General features: G+C 33.2%; 1 protein-coding gene across 1 annotated transcript in view; it reads left to right on the top strand.

The window, feature by feature from the left end:
• ROBO2 (roundabout guidance receptor 2) overlaps positions 1-24,130 on the top strand; it is a 788,084-nt gene that overhangs the window by 520,985 nt on the left and 242,969 nt on the right. The window contains 2 exon segments of the mRNA XM_043994477.1: positions 16,215-16,372; positions 17,880-18,000. Coding sequence (XP_043850412.1) covers positions 16,215-16,372; positions 17,880-18,000 — 279 coding nt within the window.

The raw sequence follows: 24,130 nt of genomic DNA on the forward strand, positions 1-24,130 counted from the left end.
ATATTCCAGTGTTGTTGGCACATGTGGTCTAAGTGTGATTTACAGCTCCAAAGTAGGAAACTTCTGGAGAAGAAATTCAGTCTACAATGTAGATAGATCATTGCTCTGCCACTTATGTCATTAGAGAATTGCCAAGACCACTGTCTTTCTAACTCAGAAGCTGGCTTTTTATCCACTATAACACATTGCATCTCTAGTGTCAGGTTTTGGAATTATTCATGAAATACATTCATAAAAATTTGTTTGCTCATTGCTTTCTTCTTACTGACTGTCAAAGCACAGTGATGATGTTGAAGATTTATGACATAGTGGTCAATGATATTGCTGAGCATTAAGTTCACTATTCAGATTCCTTTGGGTAGGAAAAAAGATTATTGGGTCTTTGATGCAATATAAATAGGTGATATAACTTTTTTCCCTCCAATAATCCTTTGTAAAAATAAATGTTTTATTATTGATTTTTTTTTCAGGGGATATCTTCTTTAGCAACCTTCATCTCATGAAAAAAAAAAACAATGTAAATTTTCTGTAGTGTGGACATAGCCAAATCACAATTATAATGAATGAATTTGATTTGAAGCCCCACAAACATATGGAAGGTACTTTAAAAAATATTAACATATTCACATTATTTGAAAAGCAAATCCAAGCATTGTAAAGAAAAGTTAAGCTTTGGTATGTGTTCATAGGAATATTTAAGTTAATGGAACATGGTGGTATCTGTAGTTGACATGTAAGTCTGACCTCTAGTGGTCAGTGCTCCAATTTATTTTGTTGTGGAAAAATAGGCCAGTTGAAATTTCTCATTGTACCTGTATTTGGAAGGATGGTGATGAATTAGATAGACATGAATAAGGTTATGAATGGCTTTCACCTATCCAAGATTTGTTGGATTGCAATGCAGAAATAAAAATGTAAAGCAATAATAGATTCAAACTCACTCACAATTTTGTCCAGAAAGTTGTCCTTGGCCTTCCTCCCCTCCCAACTCTCATTTCATCAGCAGGGATAAAATTGCTTTGAAATTCTGCCAATAGGTAATAAATAACACATAAATTCCAGGATACCCTTGCATTGTAGGGTGCCCTAATGTGTAATAATCCTTAGACTATTGAGTTTATAACTCATGACATCTGGCAGTTATTGAACATTGTAATTCATGTTGATCCCCACACCTCATATGAGAGAAATATTGGAGCAATAACTGAAGATATTAGAGAAGTGTAGTATAACTGGAAGATGATCATGAGGCTGGTTACCCTTATGAAATTTTTAACATTTCGATGTTATAAAAGCTAATACTTTCAGTTAGAAGTTAATAAAATAGGAAGAAAATAGTAATCCATTTGGAGTCAAAGGATAGTACCACATTAATATTAATTTCATATCTATTTATATACCCATAATTAAGTATGATAGATGTAGATAATCATCAAATATAAAATATACAATATTAGTTCCTAATGTCCAGATATTTAAAAATAATAATACTTATGTGTGCAGTTTTGTTTCCCTCTTTCCCTTCCAATCTCAAACACTCATTGTTTTCAGGGTAAAGGGACCTGAAAGGAGATAGGTCAAGCAACATAGAAACAAAATGAGGCAACTAGAATACAAGCATTTCAAGTCACCTGACAAACCCACGTCTATCATACAGCTCTGATGCTTTGACCATAGACTAGGAACTCATGGGATATAGACCAGATTAAAAAATTAGAAACAGACAGATGGTTATTTGTAATGATCATGTAAATGTAAATCCTATAAAAAAATGTTGTGTGATTGTGGGGTATAGATGGGTGTGTTTAGAGGCCAAAAGCTGATATAGGTAAAAATATGATTAGAGTTATAGTTTTGGAATAATTTTTTGTGTTGCCTCCCACCCTATGAAGCATTATTTTTTTTCATTAAACATATGAAAGAATGAATTCCCTTTCTTTATAATGGCTATAGATTATGGGCTTCAGTTTGACCAGTGCTGGAATTAGGCCCAAACTGGCAGGTGCTAAGAAACTAGCTTCCTTGGTAGCCAAATCCGTTTGTTTTTTTTTTAAAGAAAATGTTTTTGTTTTACAGTAGAGCAGGTACATTTCCTTGAAAATGTTTATCTTAATACTGCCATTTTATATACAGTTGTTATCAATTGATGCACTTGGGTGCACTTACTATGTTGTCTTCTAGTATATAAGTCTCTGTATGACACCTCAAAGATATCTATCTCATTTGAACAGTTTCAAGGACAACAGTTCATTTAAGGGTGAAAATGACACTGATAAAACTTTAATTATTCTCAATCCACAACCTTCTCATAAACTCTTGGATGTAGAATGCATATCACTGTCAAATATTAGACCCCTGGCTTCACAGGGAATGTGTTTTCCAAATGTTAAAGGAATATGCCAAATGTCTGCTTCTTAACTATGACCCAAAGGAAATGTTTGCGAGAAACAGCAATCAGTTCTCTCATGGTCAGATGTCACTGCTTTTTGCACCACATATGACACATAAGTTTATGATTCATCCCCAAAATCAAACCCTCAAGAGCATATAGGCATGACAAACATTATGTAGAGTATATAATGTTTCCCACACATCTTCAATGCTTTCTTTATCAAGTTTTGAATGTTAATTGAAGACAAAGGTTTTTCTCTCTGTGTGGATTTGATATTATGGTGTGGATGAACATAGATCAGGACCATAAAAAGATACTAAAATAAAGAATTAATCAGTCATTTTAGATTTTGCTATTCCCCTTAACATGATTTTTTTTCCACTTTAGCAAAACAAACTTCTCGTGATGACATGGATTGAGTTTGAATAAGGCACTGGCAATCTTGCTTACCCTGCCTTTTTCTGATCTATCTGGATAATTTGCCATGTAAATTAGCTTGTACAAGTGGATCTTTTCACCTCCTTAATCAGGGCTGAGCATGTCTCACTTTGGAATCCTTTCAGTGTTGGAGATGTTCCAGAATATCAGCTTACTCGGCAGGAGAAGGATATCTACCCACTATGTCAGAACTCTCCAATCACCCTCCTGTGCAGGAGAAATCTCCAGACATTTATTTCCTGATGATGAAGATTTGTATATATTCTCATTGTAACCAGTTGGTTTTAATTATTCTGGATACACTGTATAAGTTCATACTGACTTGTAATGTATTAGTTTCTGGATAATGGAAGTATGTTTTTTTAAAAGGTAATTCTTTTATGTTGTATTAAATAACAACTTCAGGAATATTCTGAATTTTTCTGTTCTTTTAATATTTAATGTTATTTATGGCCCATGAACTAATTGGTGCTGCATTTATTTTCCTGGTAAGTGTGAATTCACATAACTTATTTTCTTTAGCTACAAATTTCTGAACTTCTTAGTCCTACTTTCTCATGATTTAATTCCAAGAAATGAATAAGAAAGATTATAAACCTTTCAAAATCATTTAAAAATTTCATTTCTTCAAAATAAATTTAAAGATTTGTCCTTTGCTCTCATGATTATTATTCAGCCTAATATGACAACCACTTCAACAAATCAACATGTCCCAAACATTTACCATTTCACCCTTCCAAATTAATCCCCAATTCTGTTTTTTTTTAGTGAAATCATCAATTTCCCCATCACCCATACTCAAAAGTCAAAAGCCTTCTTTCATTCTCATCAAATTTTATTTATTCTTCCTCCAAAATATCTCTGGGACTTGTGCTTTCTTCCATAAAATAGATCAACACATATATTCCCAGCCCTCATCAGCTTACATCAGGATTATTATTTCAATAGCTTTATTTACTTCAATGCCTTTCAGTCTTTTCCCTCTGAAATCCATCTGTATAGCAATTTTATATTATTTTAAAATTTTATCTATCTAGGAATTTGTTTTTATTTATTTATTTGTCTGTTTGCATATTTATTTATTTGTTTATTTGTTTGTTTAGACTACCCTTCCTAAATAGTACTGTTGGACTTGGATAAAAATTGGAATACAGATTGTCCTGTGTCCAGTGAAAAGAGTTGAAGTGAGGAATAGTGATTGTTATGAGCATTTCTACCAGAGTATTTAAGAATGTCAGAGTGACATATTAATATTGTTTTATTCTTGGTGGTAGGAGTGCATTTAGTTAGAGACTTTCTCAGAGTAAGTAAATGTATGCAAAGGAGAGTCTAGTTGAGCAGCTCCTTACTAAACAAAGGTGGTAGCTGTGTGTGTGGAGAGAAGATTGGATGCAAGAGATGTTGTAGCTGTAGTCTCAAAGTTTGGCAACTGTATGTAGAGTGAAACAGTTTGAGAAGTTGAGAGTAATGCCAAATTTATAGTTTATAAAATAAACTTTACAGTATTTTTCATTAAAAAAACTTTTGGGGGCAGCTAGGTGGCACAGTGGATAGAGCACTGGCCCTGGATTCAGGAGGACCTGAGTTCAAATCCGGTCTCAGACACTTGACACTTACTAGCTGTGTGACCCTGGGCAAGTCACTTAACCCCCATTGCCCCGCAAAAAACCCCAAACAAACAAAGAAAACAAAGAAAACAAACAAACAAACAAAAATCTTTTAATATCAAGTATGCCCTGCTTTTGCTGGTGATTTATTTTTATTTCATTTGTCAATCATTTTACAAGATTTCAACATTCTTGAACTCTTCAACCTGAAGTACTCTATTTTTTTTTACCACATTTCATATTTTAGCTTGAACAGTCCATTTCTCCAAGTCTACTCTTGACTGTAGCCCATAGGTTTTCATATGAGTTATCAAAAGATTTAATCATATTTTATCCATCTCTTGGAGAAATATCTTTTGTAACTTTTTTTGAAACTTTGCACTATTCATTCCAATTTGGCAAGTCATATCATTCCAGAAAATTTCTGCTTTCTAGCATATCAGGATATTTATCAGAAATCACCATTCCTTCAAAGAGAAGGCTTCCAGATGCATTAGAAATTAAAAACGATTTCCACAACATTATTGTGTAGATATTTTCCAATCTGATAGAAATTCACTGATCTTATAAACTCACCTGAAATTCTTCTCTCACTAGTTGTTTTAGCTTTAAATAAAAAAATAGTTAATTTAATCATATTAAAAGAATTAATCAGATTAAACAACAACTTTTTTGCAGTTGTAAAAGCCACAGATTTTTCATTATCTTGCAATGAAGAACATTTTTCTTCATGGTAATATCAGTAACTGCTTGTTTGTTTGTGTGTGTGTGTGTGTGTGTGTGTATTTGTTTGTTTGTTTTTACTTCCATCTTCCAAGTCCTTCTGAAGTTCTTTGACTTCTCTGTGATCTAATTATGGTGTTTCTCAACAAGAATTTGCCAGTTCTTGGTATTTTATTTTTTGCTTTGTTTTAAAAAATGCATTCTCCTTTGTGCTTCAAAATGACTAATTATTTCATTGTAGACTTGCATGATTTGCCTTCCCACAACAGGAACCACTATATCTCTAATAGTCATGGAAATGTAGTGAGATCCTAAGAACCCCTAAGACCCTAACCCCTAAAAAATCCTTAGACTTTAGACCCTAAAACCAAAGATTCCAAAAATGAAAAACAATCTCTTTCTCACACCTCAGGAATGTGATGTTGCCGGGACACATACACCAGGGGTCATGCAGACCCTGAAATGTTTAGAGACAGTTACATCTATGATATAAATTCTGATAAGCATATCAAGGTCTGCAAAGAAGATATACAAATTCCATACATTAGAGATATGGAGTTTTTGTAAGTCAACGGGATGTGTGAACTCATCATTCAACTCTTGAACACCCTCTCCCAATTATTTTGCTATCTCCTTATATGGCAAGTAGCCTTCTTTGTCTGAAATGGTATAAAAAGTGAACTCTTCTCCTTATCAATGAGACAGTCTCTTTCATGTCTCTCTCTCTCTCAGTCATGTATTCCTTTTTCCTAATAAATCTATCAGTTTTACAAGATTTGTGGTGAGTTTCCAATTTTTTAGGCGAGTTAGCCCACAAGCTCCATCCACAACAAGAAAACAATATCAAAATTATTAGTTGCACTAAATAACTCACCACTGTAATATTAAGTTTTTCAAAATCCTTTTCTTACAGCACTTCTATTAGATAAGTAGTATAAGCATCATTAGCCCCATTTTTAAATGATGAATCTGTTTCTCTGATGTTAAAGTGACTTTCCATGATCACACAGCTAATTAGTCTCTGAAGCAGATGTTTCAATTTCCTGACTAAGGATCATACTCTATCTACTATACCAGATTGCCTTTCCAAAAATATACACATCTTATGTTTGATAACTAATTGTCAAAACAAATGAATTTTTTTCAACAGCTCTTATATTTTTTATCTCTTGGATACATTTCATACTGTTGAATATACTTCTTTATAAAGTTTCCGTCTTTCTTTTACTCCAGAAACACTATAATTCTATTGTTTTTCTTTTAAGTCTATCATCACTCCCTTCCTTGTCTCCTTTCTTCTCTCCCTTTCTTGAGTGTTCCATTAGGGTCTATCACTAGCCCTTTCTTCTGTCTTCTCTTTCCAATGGCAATTTTACCAACCTCAACAGCTTCAGTTATTACTTCTATTCATTTGATTTTCAAATCTATATGTGTAGTTATTTTTGTTGATATTGCTGGGTGGTGAGTTCAAATCTGGCCTCAGACACTTGACACTTACTAGCTGTGTGACCCATGGCAAGTCATTTAACACTCATTGCCCGACAAAAACAAAACAAAATGATATTGCTACAACTCTAAAAAGTCACCTAGTCTTAAAATCTCATAGTTATCATTTACTCTTGCCTGTCCCTCATCAATTACTAAAATCTGTCAATTTTCTTAATAACTTTCACAATTTTCCTGTTTTTTTTTTAATTCTGATTCTTATTGTTATCACTTTAATTGAGACTTTCTTTTTCAGGCAGGTGGGGTTCATCAGCCTTGGCAGGCAACTCACCCAGGGGAAGGAACCCTGATTTTAAACCTCCACTGCCTTGCAGCTATATCCATATATGGGAAAGGCTTCGGGAGTTAACCCTGAGGAAAAATCAGGATTCAGAGTCGCTTAGGTAGTTGGATGTTGGATATCACATCCCTCTGGCAACTCCTGCGGCGGCACTGGTGCCAAACTGCACTGGCTCTGCCTCTCCTTTGGATCCACCAATATTGCACAGAGGGAAAACCTGCTGCATGGGTAACAGCTTGTTTTCCATATTGATCTGCCCAGGCAAGCGCCCTGGAGAGGACAATCCAGCACCGCCATGCTGATCCATGGTCGTCCGCAACTGATGGAGGCATACTACTATGAGACTTTCTTTACCCCTTGCCTGTATGATGCCTTCCTAACTGATTTTCTTTTATATATAGACACATATACATATACATATGCATATAAACATATAATACATACATGTGTATACAAATACATACATGTGTATACAAATACATAAATATACACATGTGTGTTTGTGTATATGTGTGTATACATATATATATATACATATGTGTATATATACATATATATTATATATAGTCTTTCCTCACTTTCATATATCCATTCCATCTGATAGCAAAAAAGATATTGGTTGAATTAAATTGAATTAAATTTATACATTGCTGTCAAAAGTTAAGTTCCTCTCATATATGAGTTTCATATCAACTCAATTCCTCAAACATTAACCTCCACTGGCTCACCAATGAATACAAGATAAACATAAACTCCTTAGGCCCTCTACAGTATGGCCCAAATCTACAATTCAAAATTTATTTCACAGTGATCCCATTCAAGCATACCTTCTTCCAGCAAAACTAGATTAGTTGACATTCCCCTAATCTTATGCCAGTCTCTCCCATTCAGCTTCATACATAATGCTACAACTCTCCTAAGTCACCTAGTATTAAAACCTCATAGCTATCTTTGATATGATAACACATGCACATGCACATGCACATATAAACCCACACATATACTTATATATGTATATATATTGGTATGTATATATACATGTATACATATATACATATACACATATATGTGTACACACACATAATGATATTCTATGCTAAAAGCATGCTCTCATACACCTCTACTTTTCAGTATTTTCTAGTCAGTAGATGATGGGAAATTGGTAGAAAACCTGTGGTGATACACTTGGAGTCCTTGACCATGCCTTCTAGTCATAGGGTCAAATCAGAGACAGAGGGGAGGGTACTGATAAGATTTGGCTATCAGGTAGATTCAATCTAGCAACTTAATGAGATTTCCCAATTATGAGTTTCCTGGGGAAGGAAGGCATGTTGAAGAGTTCCAGAGAATTCTCTTTCATTTCCATTAAGACACAAAGTTTATCTCCTCTGTATAATTTTCCCTGATTCTTTATCCAGAAGTTAGTGCTCCATTGTCAAATCTCATGTGATTTTGTGACATGAGACCTCTTCTAAGCTGGTGTGATATTCTAACTTAAAATAGTTATTTTATATGTCTTGTTTGACCTACTATATTCTAAATTCTGACAGCGCAACTATGTAATTTTTATTTTATTTATTTTAGTACCTACACAAATTCTTGCACATAGAAGGTACATCATGTTTTTGTTTGTTTATTTTTTCTTCTTCTTGAAACTACCTTAGTATATAGGAGGCACAGGAGAATTGGCCATTTAAAACATGTTTATCATGTCAATTTATAAAATTAAGGCATTCCTGGATATACCAAACTTGTTTGAGATTTATAAAAAAAATCTTTCATATCTTTAGTCATAGATCAAGTTTAAAATCATTCAAACAACTTTTATTTCTTTTCATCCTAAAATATTAAGGGAGCCAAGAATATGGTTAACCATGCTTCATTTACCTCATTTTTCTATGGCTTAATTCCAGTTCCCTTTACCTAATATATATGAGTGCTTCCTAATAGTGGGGCCCTACTTATTGTTGTTTATATGGGAGAAACTGTAGAAGAGAGGACAAAATACAAGAAGGAAATTAATCACTGGATCTCACTTTTGTTTTCAGTGACTCATTTTCCTCAGTTTGTTTTGCTCTTATTCATGACAAAACAGAATGCTCTAAATATGAACACAAACTCATAGAACAAGAAGGGTCCTAATAAATCATCTAGTTCTAGCATGACATACTCTATGCATTGAAACATAAAATGCCTCAGGAAATATTGTGTGCTTGACAATCGAGATATTATCCTTTTATTTGCTAATACATAGAGGCTAAGTTTTCCTGACAACTTATTTAGTACATACTAATATTTTCTTAGATAATGTAAAAATAGTATGTTTCAGGCAATTTGGAAATTATGTAGTCCAACATGCTCATTTTATAGATATTAAAACAGAGTCCCATTATGATTAATTTCTCTCCTGAAATCAAAGGAATGACCATCAGTATGGAAATGGCTAAACAAACTGTGCCATATGATGGTGATGGAATATTATTGTGCTTTAAGAAATGACAAGCAGGGGGGCAGCTAGGTTTTGCAATGGATAAGGCACTAGCCTTGGATTCAGGAGAACCTGAGTTCAAACCCAGCCTCAGACACTTACTAGCTGTGTGACCCTGGGCAAGTCACTTAAACCCCATTGCCCTGCAAAAACAAAAAACAAACAAACAAACAAAACAAAACAAAAAAAAAGAAATGACAAGCAGGATGATTTAAGAAAGGACTGGAAGGGCAGCTAGATGGCGCAGTGGATAGAGCACCGGCCCTGGATTCAGGAGGACCTGAGTTCAAATTTGGCCTCAGACACTTAACACTTACTAGCTGTGTGACCCTTTGCAAGTCACTTAAGCCCAATTGCCCCACAAAAGAAAAAAAAATTAATAATAAGAAAGGACTGTAAAGACTTGTATGAACTGACATATGGCAAAGAGAGCAGAACCAAGAGAACATTGTACACAGAGACAGCAATATTGTTTGATGAAGAACTGTGAAAGACTTAACTATTCTCAATACAATGATCCAATATAATCCCAAAGGACTAAGGATGAAACATACTCTCCACCTCCAAAGAAAGAACTGATATTGTTGGAACAGATACTGAAGCATGCTATTTTTCACTCTTTTATTTTTTCTTTTATTCAAATTTTCTTATACAAAAATGATAATACATGTATAGCCTGAATTTTATTGCTTGCTGCCTAAGGGACAGAGGGGGAAAGGGAGGGAAGGAGGGATAAAATTGGAAGCCAAAACTATAAATAAAAATATTTATTACTTTAAAAAATAAATGAAAAAAAATTTTCTCTCCTGAATCATTCAAAAAAGTTATTGGACAGAGCCAGAAGACTTGAATTAACTTCCAAGTATCCTTTTAATTCAAGTCTTCTGGCTCAGTCCAATACCTTTTCCTGTCTAGGACCCTGCTTCTTATATCTGGAACTGATTCTATGTTATTATTGGATTTTAAATACAAAAAAGTCATCAAATATAACTTATAATCATTTAAATAAAGTTTGTGAAAATTTGAAAATAATAAAAGTGGGACAGAAAGGCAAGCATTTCATGGGGCTCACCTGTGTCTAGTTGAATTTCAAGCTTATGCTGACCTATCTGCTTCATTGTATGTATTTCTTTTTTTTTTTTTTTACTTTGCCCAGGGTCACACAGCTGGTAAGTGTCAAGTGTCAAGTGTCTGAGGCCAGATTTGAACTCAGGTACTCCTGAATCCAGGGCCGGTGCTTTATCTACTGCACCACCTAGCTGCCCCTTTGTATATATTTCTAAGATTGCTACTTTTATAATTCATCAAAAGAGATGGTGTGGCAGATTACTGTCACTTCTTGCTCAAAAACAACCTTTCCTTTCAGCCTTCTTTGATAATGCCTTCATATTTTTAACATATTTGCGGAAGGGGATATGTTATTCTGGTATTTCCATAGATCTGTGATCTCATCAAGGGGGGTAATTCCTAACCTGGCAGACCTCAAAATCTTTTTGTGCCTTCTCATCTTTGTTATTTTAATGTACATCATTTCATTGCAAATCTTCTATAGTTTATTTAGCCAATATTACAGAATCCTTTCTCTGAATAAGTACTTGGTCATCCATTCTGGCCATATGGCTGGCCTTCTTCCTTTTGTGGTGATACATATTTTTATGCTGCCTTTCATGTTTAATCCTTATTCATAATTGATAACACATTGCACACTACTTTTACCCAACAAAGATCTTTCTACAGCCCCTTTGGAGCCTGTAATTTTGTTTCTTATGAAACCATGGCTTTCCATAATTCACAGTTCTAAAGCTCACAAGAAGAATATTGGGATTTAAAAGATGGATTTATGGAGCCAGAATCAATCCTAGGATCATTGAAAACACTTTAAAGTTTCTTCATTGCAACATTACCACCATTCTACTTCTGGCTTTCATCAACTTCCATGAAGATTATTTCTATAGCTATCTTATTTGCTTCCATGCCTTTTAGCCTCACCCCTTTCTAATTCATCTGCATAACAGCTTTGTATTATTATTTTGAAATATTGAGAGACTGGGTTACCATGAAACACAGATGGTCATGTGTCCAGTGTAAAGAGTTGGAGTGAAGAGCAGCTGTTTTTGCTAGTATTTCTGCCATGGAACTTAAGGTATAAGAAACTAGGGGAAAATGACTATATAGATTAATTTCTGAACTCAGATAATTTTTCATTTGCATGTCTTGTCTAAGATAGAAACTAAATGAACTTCTAATTATTTCCTTTTCAACTGCTTTTCATAATGAAGAAAATAGGTATCTTATTTTTTTTTTCTTCATGAATTGCAGGGTTGATTTCTTTCAAGTGGCTGTGGATATCACTGATATGGACACATTAGTGTTCTGGGGGTTGATGAAATCAATGTAATGCTATCCACAAACAGGAGCTTCTCGAAGACTTGGAAATGTGCTAATGTTTAGATTACTGTGATTTCTTGTTGTATAATGCTCCAATCCTCTTATGAGGCAGAAACTTCCAAAGCACTGAGTATACCAATAGTAACAAGAGCAAAGTTTCCCTCCTAGCTTGTCATTACATTACATGACTAGTTCTATCATTTTTATGTTCTCACTGACTTGATTAGTAATAACTTTAGTGTTAATGGGAGAGATTCAATAAAAAAAGAAGTGTAAGAATAAGAATAAGGAAAACAGTGGAAATCAATGAAAAGACTCAAGAAAATTGATATTCACTGAAAGGCTAAGAAAAAATGTTTTGAATGTATTTTTGATACTCATCCTCACCAGATCCGTTAACAATTGCTCATAATTGGGATTGGATGATGGAATATACTTTCAACAAGTGTATTTATTCCTTTGGCAGTTCAAATCTATTTAATGTAGTTCCATTCAACAAACATTTATTAAAAGCTTAATATGCCCATGGTGCTACACTAATTGCTAGTAATATCAAGATAAAAAATAAAATACCCTTTTCCCTCTAGGCATTTACAGGTTAAAAGCATTATTCTCTAAGTATGTGTGTGTGTGTGTGTGTGTGTATGTATGTGTGTGTTGGATTTGCCTAGTCATACATCTCAGACATGCTAGAAATGATTGCTACTCCTTCCTTTTCAGGTGCTCCAAGATGGTGATTATGAGGAATAAGACTGAGAGACATGAGAGTAGCAGCTAGGGATGAATGAATGAATGAATGGATGGATGGATGGATGGATGGATGAATGCTATTGCATTCATTAAGCATATGTTATATGTCAGGCACTGTACTAAGTGATAGAGATACAAGTAAAAGAAAGCAAGACCAAGTTAACCAATTGGAGACAATTTAGAAGGTGGGGGTAGGGAAGGAAGGAAAAGACACAACTGCAGCAGAATGGTTTTTAAAATGACTGAAAAGTGATGAGTCCTGGAAAAGAGAAAGTGAAATCTAACCTATCATTGCTCAGGGCCACAGGAATGGGATCTAAGATTATTGGTGGCAAGAGGATGTACAGGTGACATGGATGGGAAATGTCTAAAAAGTGACATGGAAAACTGTTTCCAGGTAAAATCAGGCAAAAACTCACCTGATGATCTTTAATTTAATAGCAAGCAAGGGAGAGGTGAAAAGTTTTATCTATAATTCCAGAAATATGGGGACTTTGAGTAATGGATATGGAGACATTCTTGACTGGCATTAGGAATAAAAACAAAAAGCAAGACAAAATTAACAATTACAGGATGTATGTCAATGATCTTGCTAGTGTCAGAAGAATAACTTTGATTTGTCCTTTCAAGTGATGAATCAAATGTCTTACAAAATGATATTTTTCTGGGTTAATACCTGTGAAAATTAATACTGATTCCATACAGGGAGAGAGAAAATTTGAATACACAAAAATCCCTGAAAGTGTGCATGTCTATAAAAAGTATATAAAAGTTAATATGCCTATATATAAATGGGTCTCTATGAGTATGTATTCTATAGCAAGCACTATTGGTTTATTTATATTTCTCAGAGTAAAGAATAAAACTTGTGGTTACAAAATTTTAAGAAGTAAAATTATATCTGCATACATAAGAAAAAAGTGGTATAAAATTACAAAGGCAAATCATTTAAAAAAGCATTGAGGGCAGGTAGGTGGTGCAGTGCATAAAGAGTTGGTCCTAGATTCAAGAGGACCTGAGTTCAAATCAGGCCTCATACACTTGACACTTATTAGCTGTGTGACCCTGGGGAAGTAACTTAATCCTCATTGCCTGACAAAAAACAAATAAAAAATATTTTTTAATTAAAAAGCATTGGAGAAGGGCAGCTAGATGGCACAGTGGATAGAGCACTGGCCCTGGAGTCAGGAGTACCTGAGTTCAAATCCGGCCTCAGACACTTAACACTTACTAGCTGTGTGACCCTGGGCAAGTCACTTAACTCCAATTGCCTCACTAAAAAAAAACAAAAAACAAAAACAAAAACAAAAAAAAGCATTGGAGAAGTTCAAGATTAGTTAATCTATCACAGCCATGGCTGACATCTTAGATTGGCCAGTGTTATAAGTATTTTTGTATGAACATTTCCTAGAAGATTGTATCATTTTTATAACAACTTTAAATTGTTACTTTTTATTTACCTATCTATTTATTTTTAGTTTTGCCTCTTTAGGTTATATGGAATGAAGAGAACGATATCAAGAATTAAATAAAGCTAAATTTCTAAAACCCATGTAAGCACCAGACTATTTTATAAATTGTGAAATGATATAGTCCTTAGTTGCATCACTATCTGTTCTCTACTTCAGGAATGAATGGTCTGTGAGCACAAATTTACTCTGGATGTTGGGTTTCTTGGCTTCATTTGCAAATGGGAATCTTTTCTTTTCCTGTAACTTCCACAAACATATGTTCTATTGCTAAACAGAAGCAACCCATTCCTTCCATCTTTTTATGCTGCTATAGTTTTCCATGTTATTTGTTTTTATCTTTGTTTCCTAAGTCAAAGAATGTTATTTCCAGTGATTTATATTGTTGTGGTAAAAATGGAATTGTACAGAAGGATGATTTGCATTACTTATAAGTAGCTTTTGAGTTCCTTTTTGGCATGTTTTTGTTAGGAAACCAATTCTAAAGACAGCTTCAACTTGCCAGATGTGCCATTTTGGAACAATTTGAATCCCTGACAAGACACCATTTGTTGCCAGTATCAGATATTGTAGGAGTACTCATCACCCTGTTACCATGTTTTTGCACTTTTTAGTGTTGTATAAACAGGCAGCTGGTTAGGTATTACAATATAAATCAAACACCAAAGCATAGAGAATTTACCTGATAGAAGGAAACACATTAAAATCCCACAGCTGAATCTCATTTGAATGTATTGGTCCATTTAGAAAGAATCTTTTTGTTCATATAAATCACACATTCTTGCCTAGAAGTTGAGAGGACAGAAAATTCCTGATTGTTAAACTTTAAGATATTTTGTTAGCAGAAAGAGCAGTAAAATAATTCTATTTATATGATGGGAAAGACCAATTTGTGCTGAAGTTTTCTTAACTGTTCCTTAAAGGGGAGACAATATTTCTAATATTTCAAGGGGTTATGATTTCATTAAGAAGGAAAAATCTGTTAAAAGATTTGTAGCACAAAGACGAGAAGGGAAAAGCCCTAAAATTCTCAGTTGTCTCTCTGAAGCTATTTTCAGGAGATGAATAATTATTTTTTGGAGAATGTCAATTAACCCAGAGACATTGACCAATGAATAGGGATCATAGGGAAGTAGATGCCATTATAGGACACTGGAATCAGTTAATTTACCTACTCCTAATTTACAGGAGTGTAATTTACTCAAGAAAGTAGCTCTTCGCTTAATTTTGTTTTCAGACAGTTATCAGTCATGAGCCATTTTTCCCCTTTAGTCATAAAAGTACTAAACTTGTCAAGGCTAGAATAATAATAGGGAAAATAGGTATAGTAATGGCATTAGGCATAACATCTTGACTGCCTTTGAAAACTGTTCATTTAAAAATTTAGATCCCTTTTAAAAAATTACTACTTGCCTAATAAAATTGCAAATCTTCATTCCAGTAAGGAATAAATCATGTCTACAGGCAGTTCACAGAAAGAAAGAAGAAAGAAAGAAAGAAAGAAAGAAAGAAAGAAAGAAAGAAAGAAAGAAAGAAAGAAAGAAAGAAAGAAAGAAAGAAAGAAAGAAAGAAGAAAGGAAGGAAAGGAAGAAAGAAAGAAAATGTAAGGAAAAGAGAAACCTAATAGGATATAGGGGACAGTTGGAGAGTCAGGCATGCCAGATTTTCAGAGGTTACAACTAAAGTCCAACCTGCTGTTCTCCTTAATGAAAAGAGAGAAATGTAAGCCTAACAAATCTGCTATAAGGGATATTCTTCCTCTACATGTCACGCTGTCCAGATGTCACTTGGCAGGTGGAATTACAGAATGGATGAAAATGAAGGCCTTTGTATGTGGGTGCTACTACGTTGAAATGGTGAACAATGAATTTACCTTCAGAAGTGTAATGAAAACAACTCACATTCTGTCTGTATTCATGTCATAAGAAAGGCCACTTGTAGAGATTTCTTGCTGCTCGCCTCTACTCTGAGTTCTAAAACATACTTAACTTGCTTTCAGGAGTTTTTTTTTTTTCTAGTGTTAAACAGAACAATGATTTGCCAATGATAAGCACCTGGATGCATTTACTATAAATAAATGAACTCAATAAAGAAATCTTGCTTATACTTTAGAATATGAAAATTACTACTAATGAGATTTAAAAAAAAAAACAACCTCATTTTCTTTTCTCAGTATTAAGAGATGACTTCCGGCAAAATCCCACAGATGTTGTTGTGGCAGCTGGAGAACCTGCCATCTTGGAGTGCCAGCCTCCCCGAGGACATCCAGAGCCCACCATCTATTGGAAAAAAGACAAAGTTCGAATTGATGACAGGGAAGAGAGAATAAGTGTGAGTCAAACTGAAATGACAGTTTACAGCCAATGCATATCAAGATTTTTTAAAGATGAATGTTTTATGCCTGAATTTATCACTAATAAATTATTAACATTTTATAATCTGTATAAAATGAACATAGCTCTCCATATTCCTTTTAAAATTTCATGACAAAGAATTCCAATTAGATAAAAGAAATGTTTAGAAAGTACATCAACTGGAAAAAATCATTAGAAAATTATTTGTTTTATTCTGGACCTATTATTTTATTGGAATGGAAAACACCACCTAGAAACTCTATCCTCTGATAACTGATTAACAGATTATAGATTTAATGAATTATAAGAGAATTGAGTGGTTAGTGAACTTCCCAGTGTCACATAGTTTATGTGTAACAGATACATATCCAGATTTCCTGACTCCAAAGTTGGCCCTTTCTCCATTAAACCACTCTGTAACTTTTAAGATATAAGCATTATGATGAAGAGGATTTTAATAATTTTTTTCTTGAAATAATTTTCCCAGGCAAATTTTTGTGGCTATTTTATATAAATTAAAATAAAATGTTAAAATAAGTTTTAAAAATTCCTGTTTTAACTATTTACCTATTTTTTATGCATGAGTAAAATTAATGTTTGTAAAGTGAAAAAAAAAAAAAGATTGACCATGTCCAAATAATTTGTTCTGTTTCCTTGAGTTGACTCTCCTGAAGATTTCCTGAAAACAATGTTATTTGAAGCACTCTTTAGTATAAGTCTCAAGCTTTAAAATGAAATTTCATGTAACTTTTATCTCTCCCTTTGGTTGAATTTTGGGAGAAAATGTAAGCAGTCAGCCATGTCATCGAGCCTATCCTTGGTCATCTTTCATTTTTTAACAACTGGATTTTTCTTATACATATGCTGTGACTATATGACTGAATCAGATTCAAGAAGAATAAAGCATAAAAGCTTCTTAATGCCTACCTTGGCTGCCCAGTTCTTGATCATGCTTTGAATGCTTACTAAAATATTAATCAAAAATATTTCCTGATGTAGTATGATGTAGAGAGAATATACAGAAGATACTTCATGTATATGGAGTAAAGAAGAGTAATTGGGATAACGGATAGTGGTTTAATTAGCCTTAAGTTAAGTTGGATAAAGGCTAGATATGGGGTGCAGAGGGCTTATTCCAAGGTATTTGAACACAGAGGTAAGATATATTTCATAATTTTGTCCCTTGGTCCATCTCTAATATACATAAAGATTTATTCTTGATTCATATGAAGAATGGAAAGTGAAAATTAGGATTTCTGTGTTTCCCCATGAATTTTCTCAAAGGATCTTTCTATAGAGGGTCCTCTTGTTGAGCCCAATACTCAGGCCCACCAAATGTTCTCTGTCATCCTTAATTTATGACTGACTCACCTCCATGTTTGGTCTTAAAAAGAAAAGGTAAAGAAAAAAATGCTGCTAATGATTTGATTATGATATAGAGATTTTAATATATTTCTATAAACATAATATTTTATTTGAAACAGATCCGTGGTGGGAAACTGATGATTTCAAACACTAGAAAGAGTGATGCAGGCATGTATACCTGTGTTGGCACAAATATGGTGGGAGAAAGAGACAGTGATCCAGCAGAATTGACCGTTTTTGGTAAATACATCTCTTAACATCATCAATTATTTTTGTCACTGATTGTAAGCATTTAATCAAATAAGAAAATGCTTGAGTTGGTTTAAAAATTGTAGAAAATATTTTTCCTGGCTTGTCTGCAATTTGAATGGCAAATAGACTGATAAATTAGGTAAAGATTATTTTGTTGTTTAACTGGCATTGAGTTTCAGATTTAGTCTGAGATACCTGATCAAGAGAATCTGAAACTCTAATAACCTGTTTTTATTATGTAATATGTGCATTTATCATTTTTGGCCTACACATCAAATAATTGAGAGAGCAATTTGTTTAGGTAGAAAGAGGATTGAATTTAGAGTCAGACTAATGAATTTAAATTTAGGCTCTGCCTGTGTAACTGGACAAGTCACATAATATCTCATGATCATTTTCCTCATTTCTAAAATCTCTAAAGTTTCTTCTTGGTCTAAAATTTTATGATTTTATATTTGGGTTTTGTGAGTCCATTTTTGTTACCATATCCTTTTTATAAAAACATTCTTATTTAATGTTTTGAGTTAAAAATTGAGTCCTTCCCTTCCTCCTTTCTCTCCCCGCTCCCTGAGGCAGTAAGCAGATATAGATTATACATGTGCAATTATGTAAAACATTTCCATATTCATCATTTTGTATAAGAAGATTCAAATAAAACTTTTAAAAAATGAAAGAAAGAAGGTGAAAATAGCATGTTTCAGTATGCATTTAATTAATTTCAGTTCTTTCTCTGGAGGTGAACAGTATGCTTTATCATTAGTCCTTTAGGATTGGTTTGGATCATTGTAATCCTGAAAATAGCTAAGTCATTCACAGTTTTTCATCAAACAATATTACTATTATTATGTACAATTTTCTCTTGGTTCTATTCAGTTCACTATACATTACTTTATGTAAGTCTTTCCAGGTTTTCATATCCTTTTAAAATGGAATTTTATATCTAGTACAGGGAAAATATAGGGATAGGAAATCTAAGGGAGTTGGATATTCTGTTCATCTATAAAAAAATCAAGACCTTTTCTTCTTGTATTTTAAATTGTAATTTAAATTAAATGTGGACTTCTTACAACTAATGTTTTATATGGCATTATTAAATAGGAATTTATATTTAATCACAAGAAACATTTTGATTTTAAAATTGTCAGGGCTTAATTGAGTGATCAGAAATCAGGCAATAATCCTCATTTATGATTAGGCATTTGTGAATTAGTATAAAACAAACAAACAAGAAGTTGGGGGTGAAGTGATATAAAAGTTGTTATATATTTTGAATTTTCCTAGTTGATTCTTGGATACTATGTAGTAATTCAGTTTCAGATACCATTGAGGGATCAGCATGTGAAGAGATTAGAATTTGGGCCCTCAAGTTCAGAACTCAGGTAGCAGTTTCCAAGAGGCTAATTTATGTTTTATTTCAAGAAAATGAGGATTGGGGTGCTTAAAAAGTTGACAGGATATCCCTTCTCACTCTTCGGTCCCTGAAGGTATTCAAGCAAAAAGTATATCGCCACTTGTTGGATATGATTTAGTGTGTATTCATTTTGTGAATTACTTGAATTTGATTGCTGCTGAAGTTTCTTCCAACTCCCAAATTCTGCAATTGTGTTACTGTGGTGAAGAGTGGGAGGGAGTATTAAATTTTGAGAATAGAGGAAATGTGGAGAAATGGAAGTAAAATGTTAGGCAGAAGAGATAGAATTAAAGAGATTTGGAAAACTACAACATTTACTCTTAGTAGAGGTCTGTATTAAGAAATCTCGTTGAAGTCTCAGGGTGAATGTATACATGAAGAAAAGTAATTTCTCTACATAACCTTTCTTATAGCATAAAAATGCAATTTTAATAATAAATTTTAATTTTTATACTTAAGAATAATGGTCATGTACTTCAGTGGAAGACTAAAAAAAGAAAAAAAAGTACATTTGCAGCCATGGGATGTGCCATTGTATGACTGTAAAGGCCTGCATAGATCCCTACAAAAGGTCCCCCTGCTCTAAGGGATTGTGTCATTGTATGACTTAAGGATAGAGTACACATATATAAAAATTGCTTTATCATTCATATTACAGACAGAGGTTTAAAGTTATATTTTATGAATATATACAAGAGAGCAAATCATTCTTCTCAGTCACTTTGAAATCTGAATAATATCCCTATGCATACTTAACATATTGAAGTACAAAATGACAAAGCATTGGAATAACCAATATTTTTTAATAGAATAGTAAGAATACAGCCATTCAACATCTATGTGCAAATTTCCATCTCTGAGATCTCTGAGAAGTATTAGTTTGGCCTTAAATTTCTTTAGTTTGTTGTAATATCCTAAAAATAGGCTTAAGTCTATAACTAGTAAAGTATAGCTTTGTCTAGTACTATGTAAAATTAGTGGTCATTGAAAGCTGACTTTGTGAGACCACATATTGCATATCTTCTATTTAAAGGAATTTGCACTTAGTATTATTCTAACCAACCAAATGTTGGGAGTCTTTAGGAATGCTACAGTGTAGGAGTATCATTTAGTGCTAAAATGCAAATAAAAGAATGGCAATAAAATTGCCTTGAGTAGAAAATTGAAGAGATTTAATATACTGTTTGAACAATAATAATCAGAAGCAATATGATCGAATTAAAATGTTTCCTGTATCTTCTTCTATTCCACCATTAAAGAAATACATGGTCATATTTTTTATTAGGATACAGAAGCAATGTAGAAATTCACTGCTGTGCAGCTATTCTTCAAGAAAATTTGAATTTTATTTATGCTGGATTAGGGTCAAATTTCCAGACAGAGTTAGAAATTATAGATTGAATTAGAGATCACAAGGTCCTGAATTTTTCCAGAAGTAATGCTTGTAGAAAATTTTATAACTATATGTAACTATAATAAAGATTTTGTAATTAAAAAAAAAGATGGAAATTAGTGAACTGATGGGGGTGTCATATGTTAAAAATCATTTTATTAAATAATATCAATAACTTTTAATAAAATATTTTCAAAGGGAAAGGAAAGCATTTACATATAATAAAACAAAATGCAAAATAAGGAAATAGAGTTGCTAAGGTGAAGCTTTCAGAAAAAAATATTTCTATTCTTACTTTCAGTCTGATATTCTTATGGAAGGATAAGATAGAAGACTTTATTATTGATTAGCTTTTATTATTTTTTGAAGTGATTACATGCAACAATTTTCCAGTACTTGTAGGGTTTTGTAATCTCATAGGTACGAATACTCTGTCCAACAGTTCAGATCACAACCCAATCACACCTTTCTCTATAATTCTTGTCTATGTATACTGTAAATACTCCACAATGTTTTATTCAAAGTTTCAACCCTATTCTCATTTTTTTTCTATAGGATCTCCCTTGGGTGATCTCATTGGCTTTCATGGATTCAATTGTCATCTCTATTCAGACAAATTGTGCATATATGTGTGTATGTAGATGTATGTATGTAAATACTTACACATTTATTAATAACATTAATATCTCTCTGGATCCTTTTTCCATATCACTAATTCCCATTTGAACATCTATGGATGTCTCATAGGTTTCTCAAACTGAATATGTCTAAACAGATTTCATTATCTTTTCCCTGAAACCCTCATCTCTTCCAAATTTTCTATTAGTGTCAAGTCATTACCATCATACCAGTTGCATAAGTTCACAACATTAGTATCATCCTCTATTCCTCTTTCACCTATCCCATATCAATTAATGTCTATTCACAATCTTTTGTATGTATCTCCTTTACAATCACACAGGTTGACCTTCACTATTGCAATATCCTTTCTGCATCAAGTCCCTTCTCACTCAAATTTATTTTTCATTCAGATACCAAAGTGATTTATATCTGACCACATCACCTCCTATTTAGGGAGCCACAGTGATTTACTTTCATCTCTAGCATCAAATAAAAAGCCCTCTATTTGGCCCTTAAAACTCTTCACAATCTGGTATCTTCCTATGTTTTCTAGTCTTCTTACACTTTATTCTTCCCCATACACCATATTATAAGGCTGTGATTAAGTTATTGTTGTTGTTCTTGTTGTTCCTTGCACACATTACTTCTTGTCTCCATTTCTGTACTCTATGGCTAGAAGTCTCTCCTGCTTCATGCCTTTATAGTTCTCCCTGTTGCTGGTGTCTTCCCCTATAAAAAGACCTACTATTTATTCTGCATGTATCTTATGTACCCAGATATTTCCATGTTTTCTTTTATTTATTTATTTGTTTGTTGTTATTTGTTGTTTTTTTTCTGTTGGCCAATAATGCTTAAGTGACTTGCCCAGGATCACACAGATAGTAAGTGTCAAGTGTCTGGGGCCACATTTGAACTCAGGTCCTCCTGAATCCAAGGCAGATGCCACCTAGGTTCCCCTCATGTTTTCTTCCTTATTAAAATGAGATCTTTGAAGGAAAAGACTGTTTTAATCTTTCTTGTTATCCCTCTCCAGCACTTATCAAATGTTTGCACAGTGCTTGTAGAAGCTTAATAATTTTAAATTGGGTGATTGTTTATGGTACTAATTTGATGGGTTCTGTAATGTTTTGGAGTTTGATAAAGTCAGCAAAATATAATCATATACAAATAGGTGGCCTTACTAGTTACAGGAAGTACCTCTTTCACTTTTAAACTCCACAGGAAATCTTCCTTTGATAGGTATTTCTTTTTTATTGTGATCCCAAGGCTTCCTCTTTTAGGCCTCAGTTGATATTAAATCATCAAAAGATCCTTGAATAAAGTTATCTCTTCTATCAAGGGATTTTATATATTAACTTAAAATACTGTTTGCATTAAAGGCACTTTATAAGAGAGCTTTCAATATCAGATATGCTCTATAAAACCAATTTTTAAAAAATTTAAGTACAGTCAGTTTATTGGGATCTTAAATTCTCTATTCTCTTCAGTTAATTGAATTATTCAAAAGATGTGATCCACCCCAGTGAATTGTCTTTACGCTTTTTCGTTAATTATTTTCTTTTTAATCTGCAAATAATTCTACCAAAAAAATTGTGAAGATGATAAGGTAAGCTTGTTGGTTAATAGTAATTAACATTTCTTGTTTTTCTTCAGTAATTATAATATCTGAGATTCTCCTTTCTCATGTAGTTAATACTGTATTATTAGAGTTCAAACATGCCTTGTCACTGATGAGAAAATAATTGGTTATAGAAATTTGGAAAGATCATTTGCCATTTTCACCTCCCTGTAGTCTTCCCTCCAGGTTCATTCTTAAATATTTTTGGATTGTTTCACTTAATTAAGTTTCATGCCCTGGTTTCTTTAAACCTTTTTTTCCATGTATTTCTCACTATAATATCAAGTGATATGGTTAATAATCTTCTCTCATAATTGTCTGAAATATATTCCTAAGAATTTTAAATTTACTCTAAAATTGTGTAACATCTGAATTGTTTTTCTCTCCATTTAACAAGGAGATCATGTACTTTCTGGTTGAGGGAGTCAAGGTTTTTTGACCACTTTGTTGCGATAATTGCTTTATATTTGAAATATTCCAGGTTTGTACCTTTTATGAATTTAGCATTTTGGGGCATCAGACTAGTACAACTATCCTTTACCTTGTTCCTTATTCTCAAATCCCTTACTCCCTTCTTTCATAATTACCTATGTCTTTTAAATCTTAAACCTTGTTGAGTTATTGGTTATTTCTACTACATTCAACCTGTGCTCCAATTCACATACTACTGAATGGAGCTGAAGGGTCATACACCTGAGTCTACTAAAAATTTATTTCTCTCACCTTACTGCATCAAAGAAGTCCTCTACACCTTCTTGATTTATTTTCCAATGCACTCTACAAAGAGGTCATTACAAACATTGTGTTTCTTTCATTTTTTCCTTTTATTCAAGTTTTATTGTACAAAATGACTAATATGTTAATATTTTACATAATCATACATGTATAACACATCTGATTGCTTGACTCCTTAGGGAGGGGCAGAGGAGGGAGGGAAGGAGGGATAAAAATTGGAACCCAAAACTGTAATTTAAAATGTTTATTATAAAAAAAAAGCCTTTAACAGCTGAGTGGAAGATAGACTGGAGAGTGGAGATACTTGAGGCACAAAGAAAAACCAGTAGACTATTGCATT

The sequence above is a fragment of the Dromiciops gliroides genome, chromosome 3 (genome assembly GCF_019393635.1).
Source record: "Dromiciops gliroides isolate mDroGli1 chromosome 3, mDroGli1.pri, whole genome shotgun sequence".
NCBI lineage: Eukaryota > Metazoa > Chordata > Mammalia > Microbiotheria > Microbiotheriidae > Dromiciops > Dromiciops gliroides.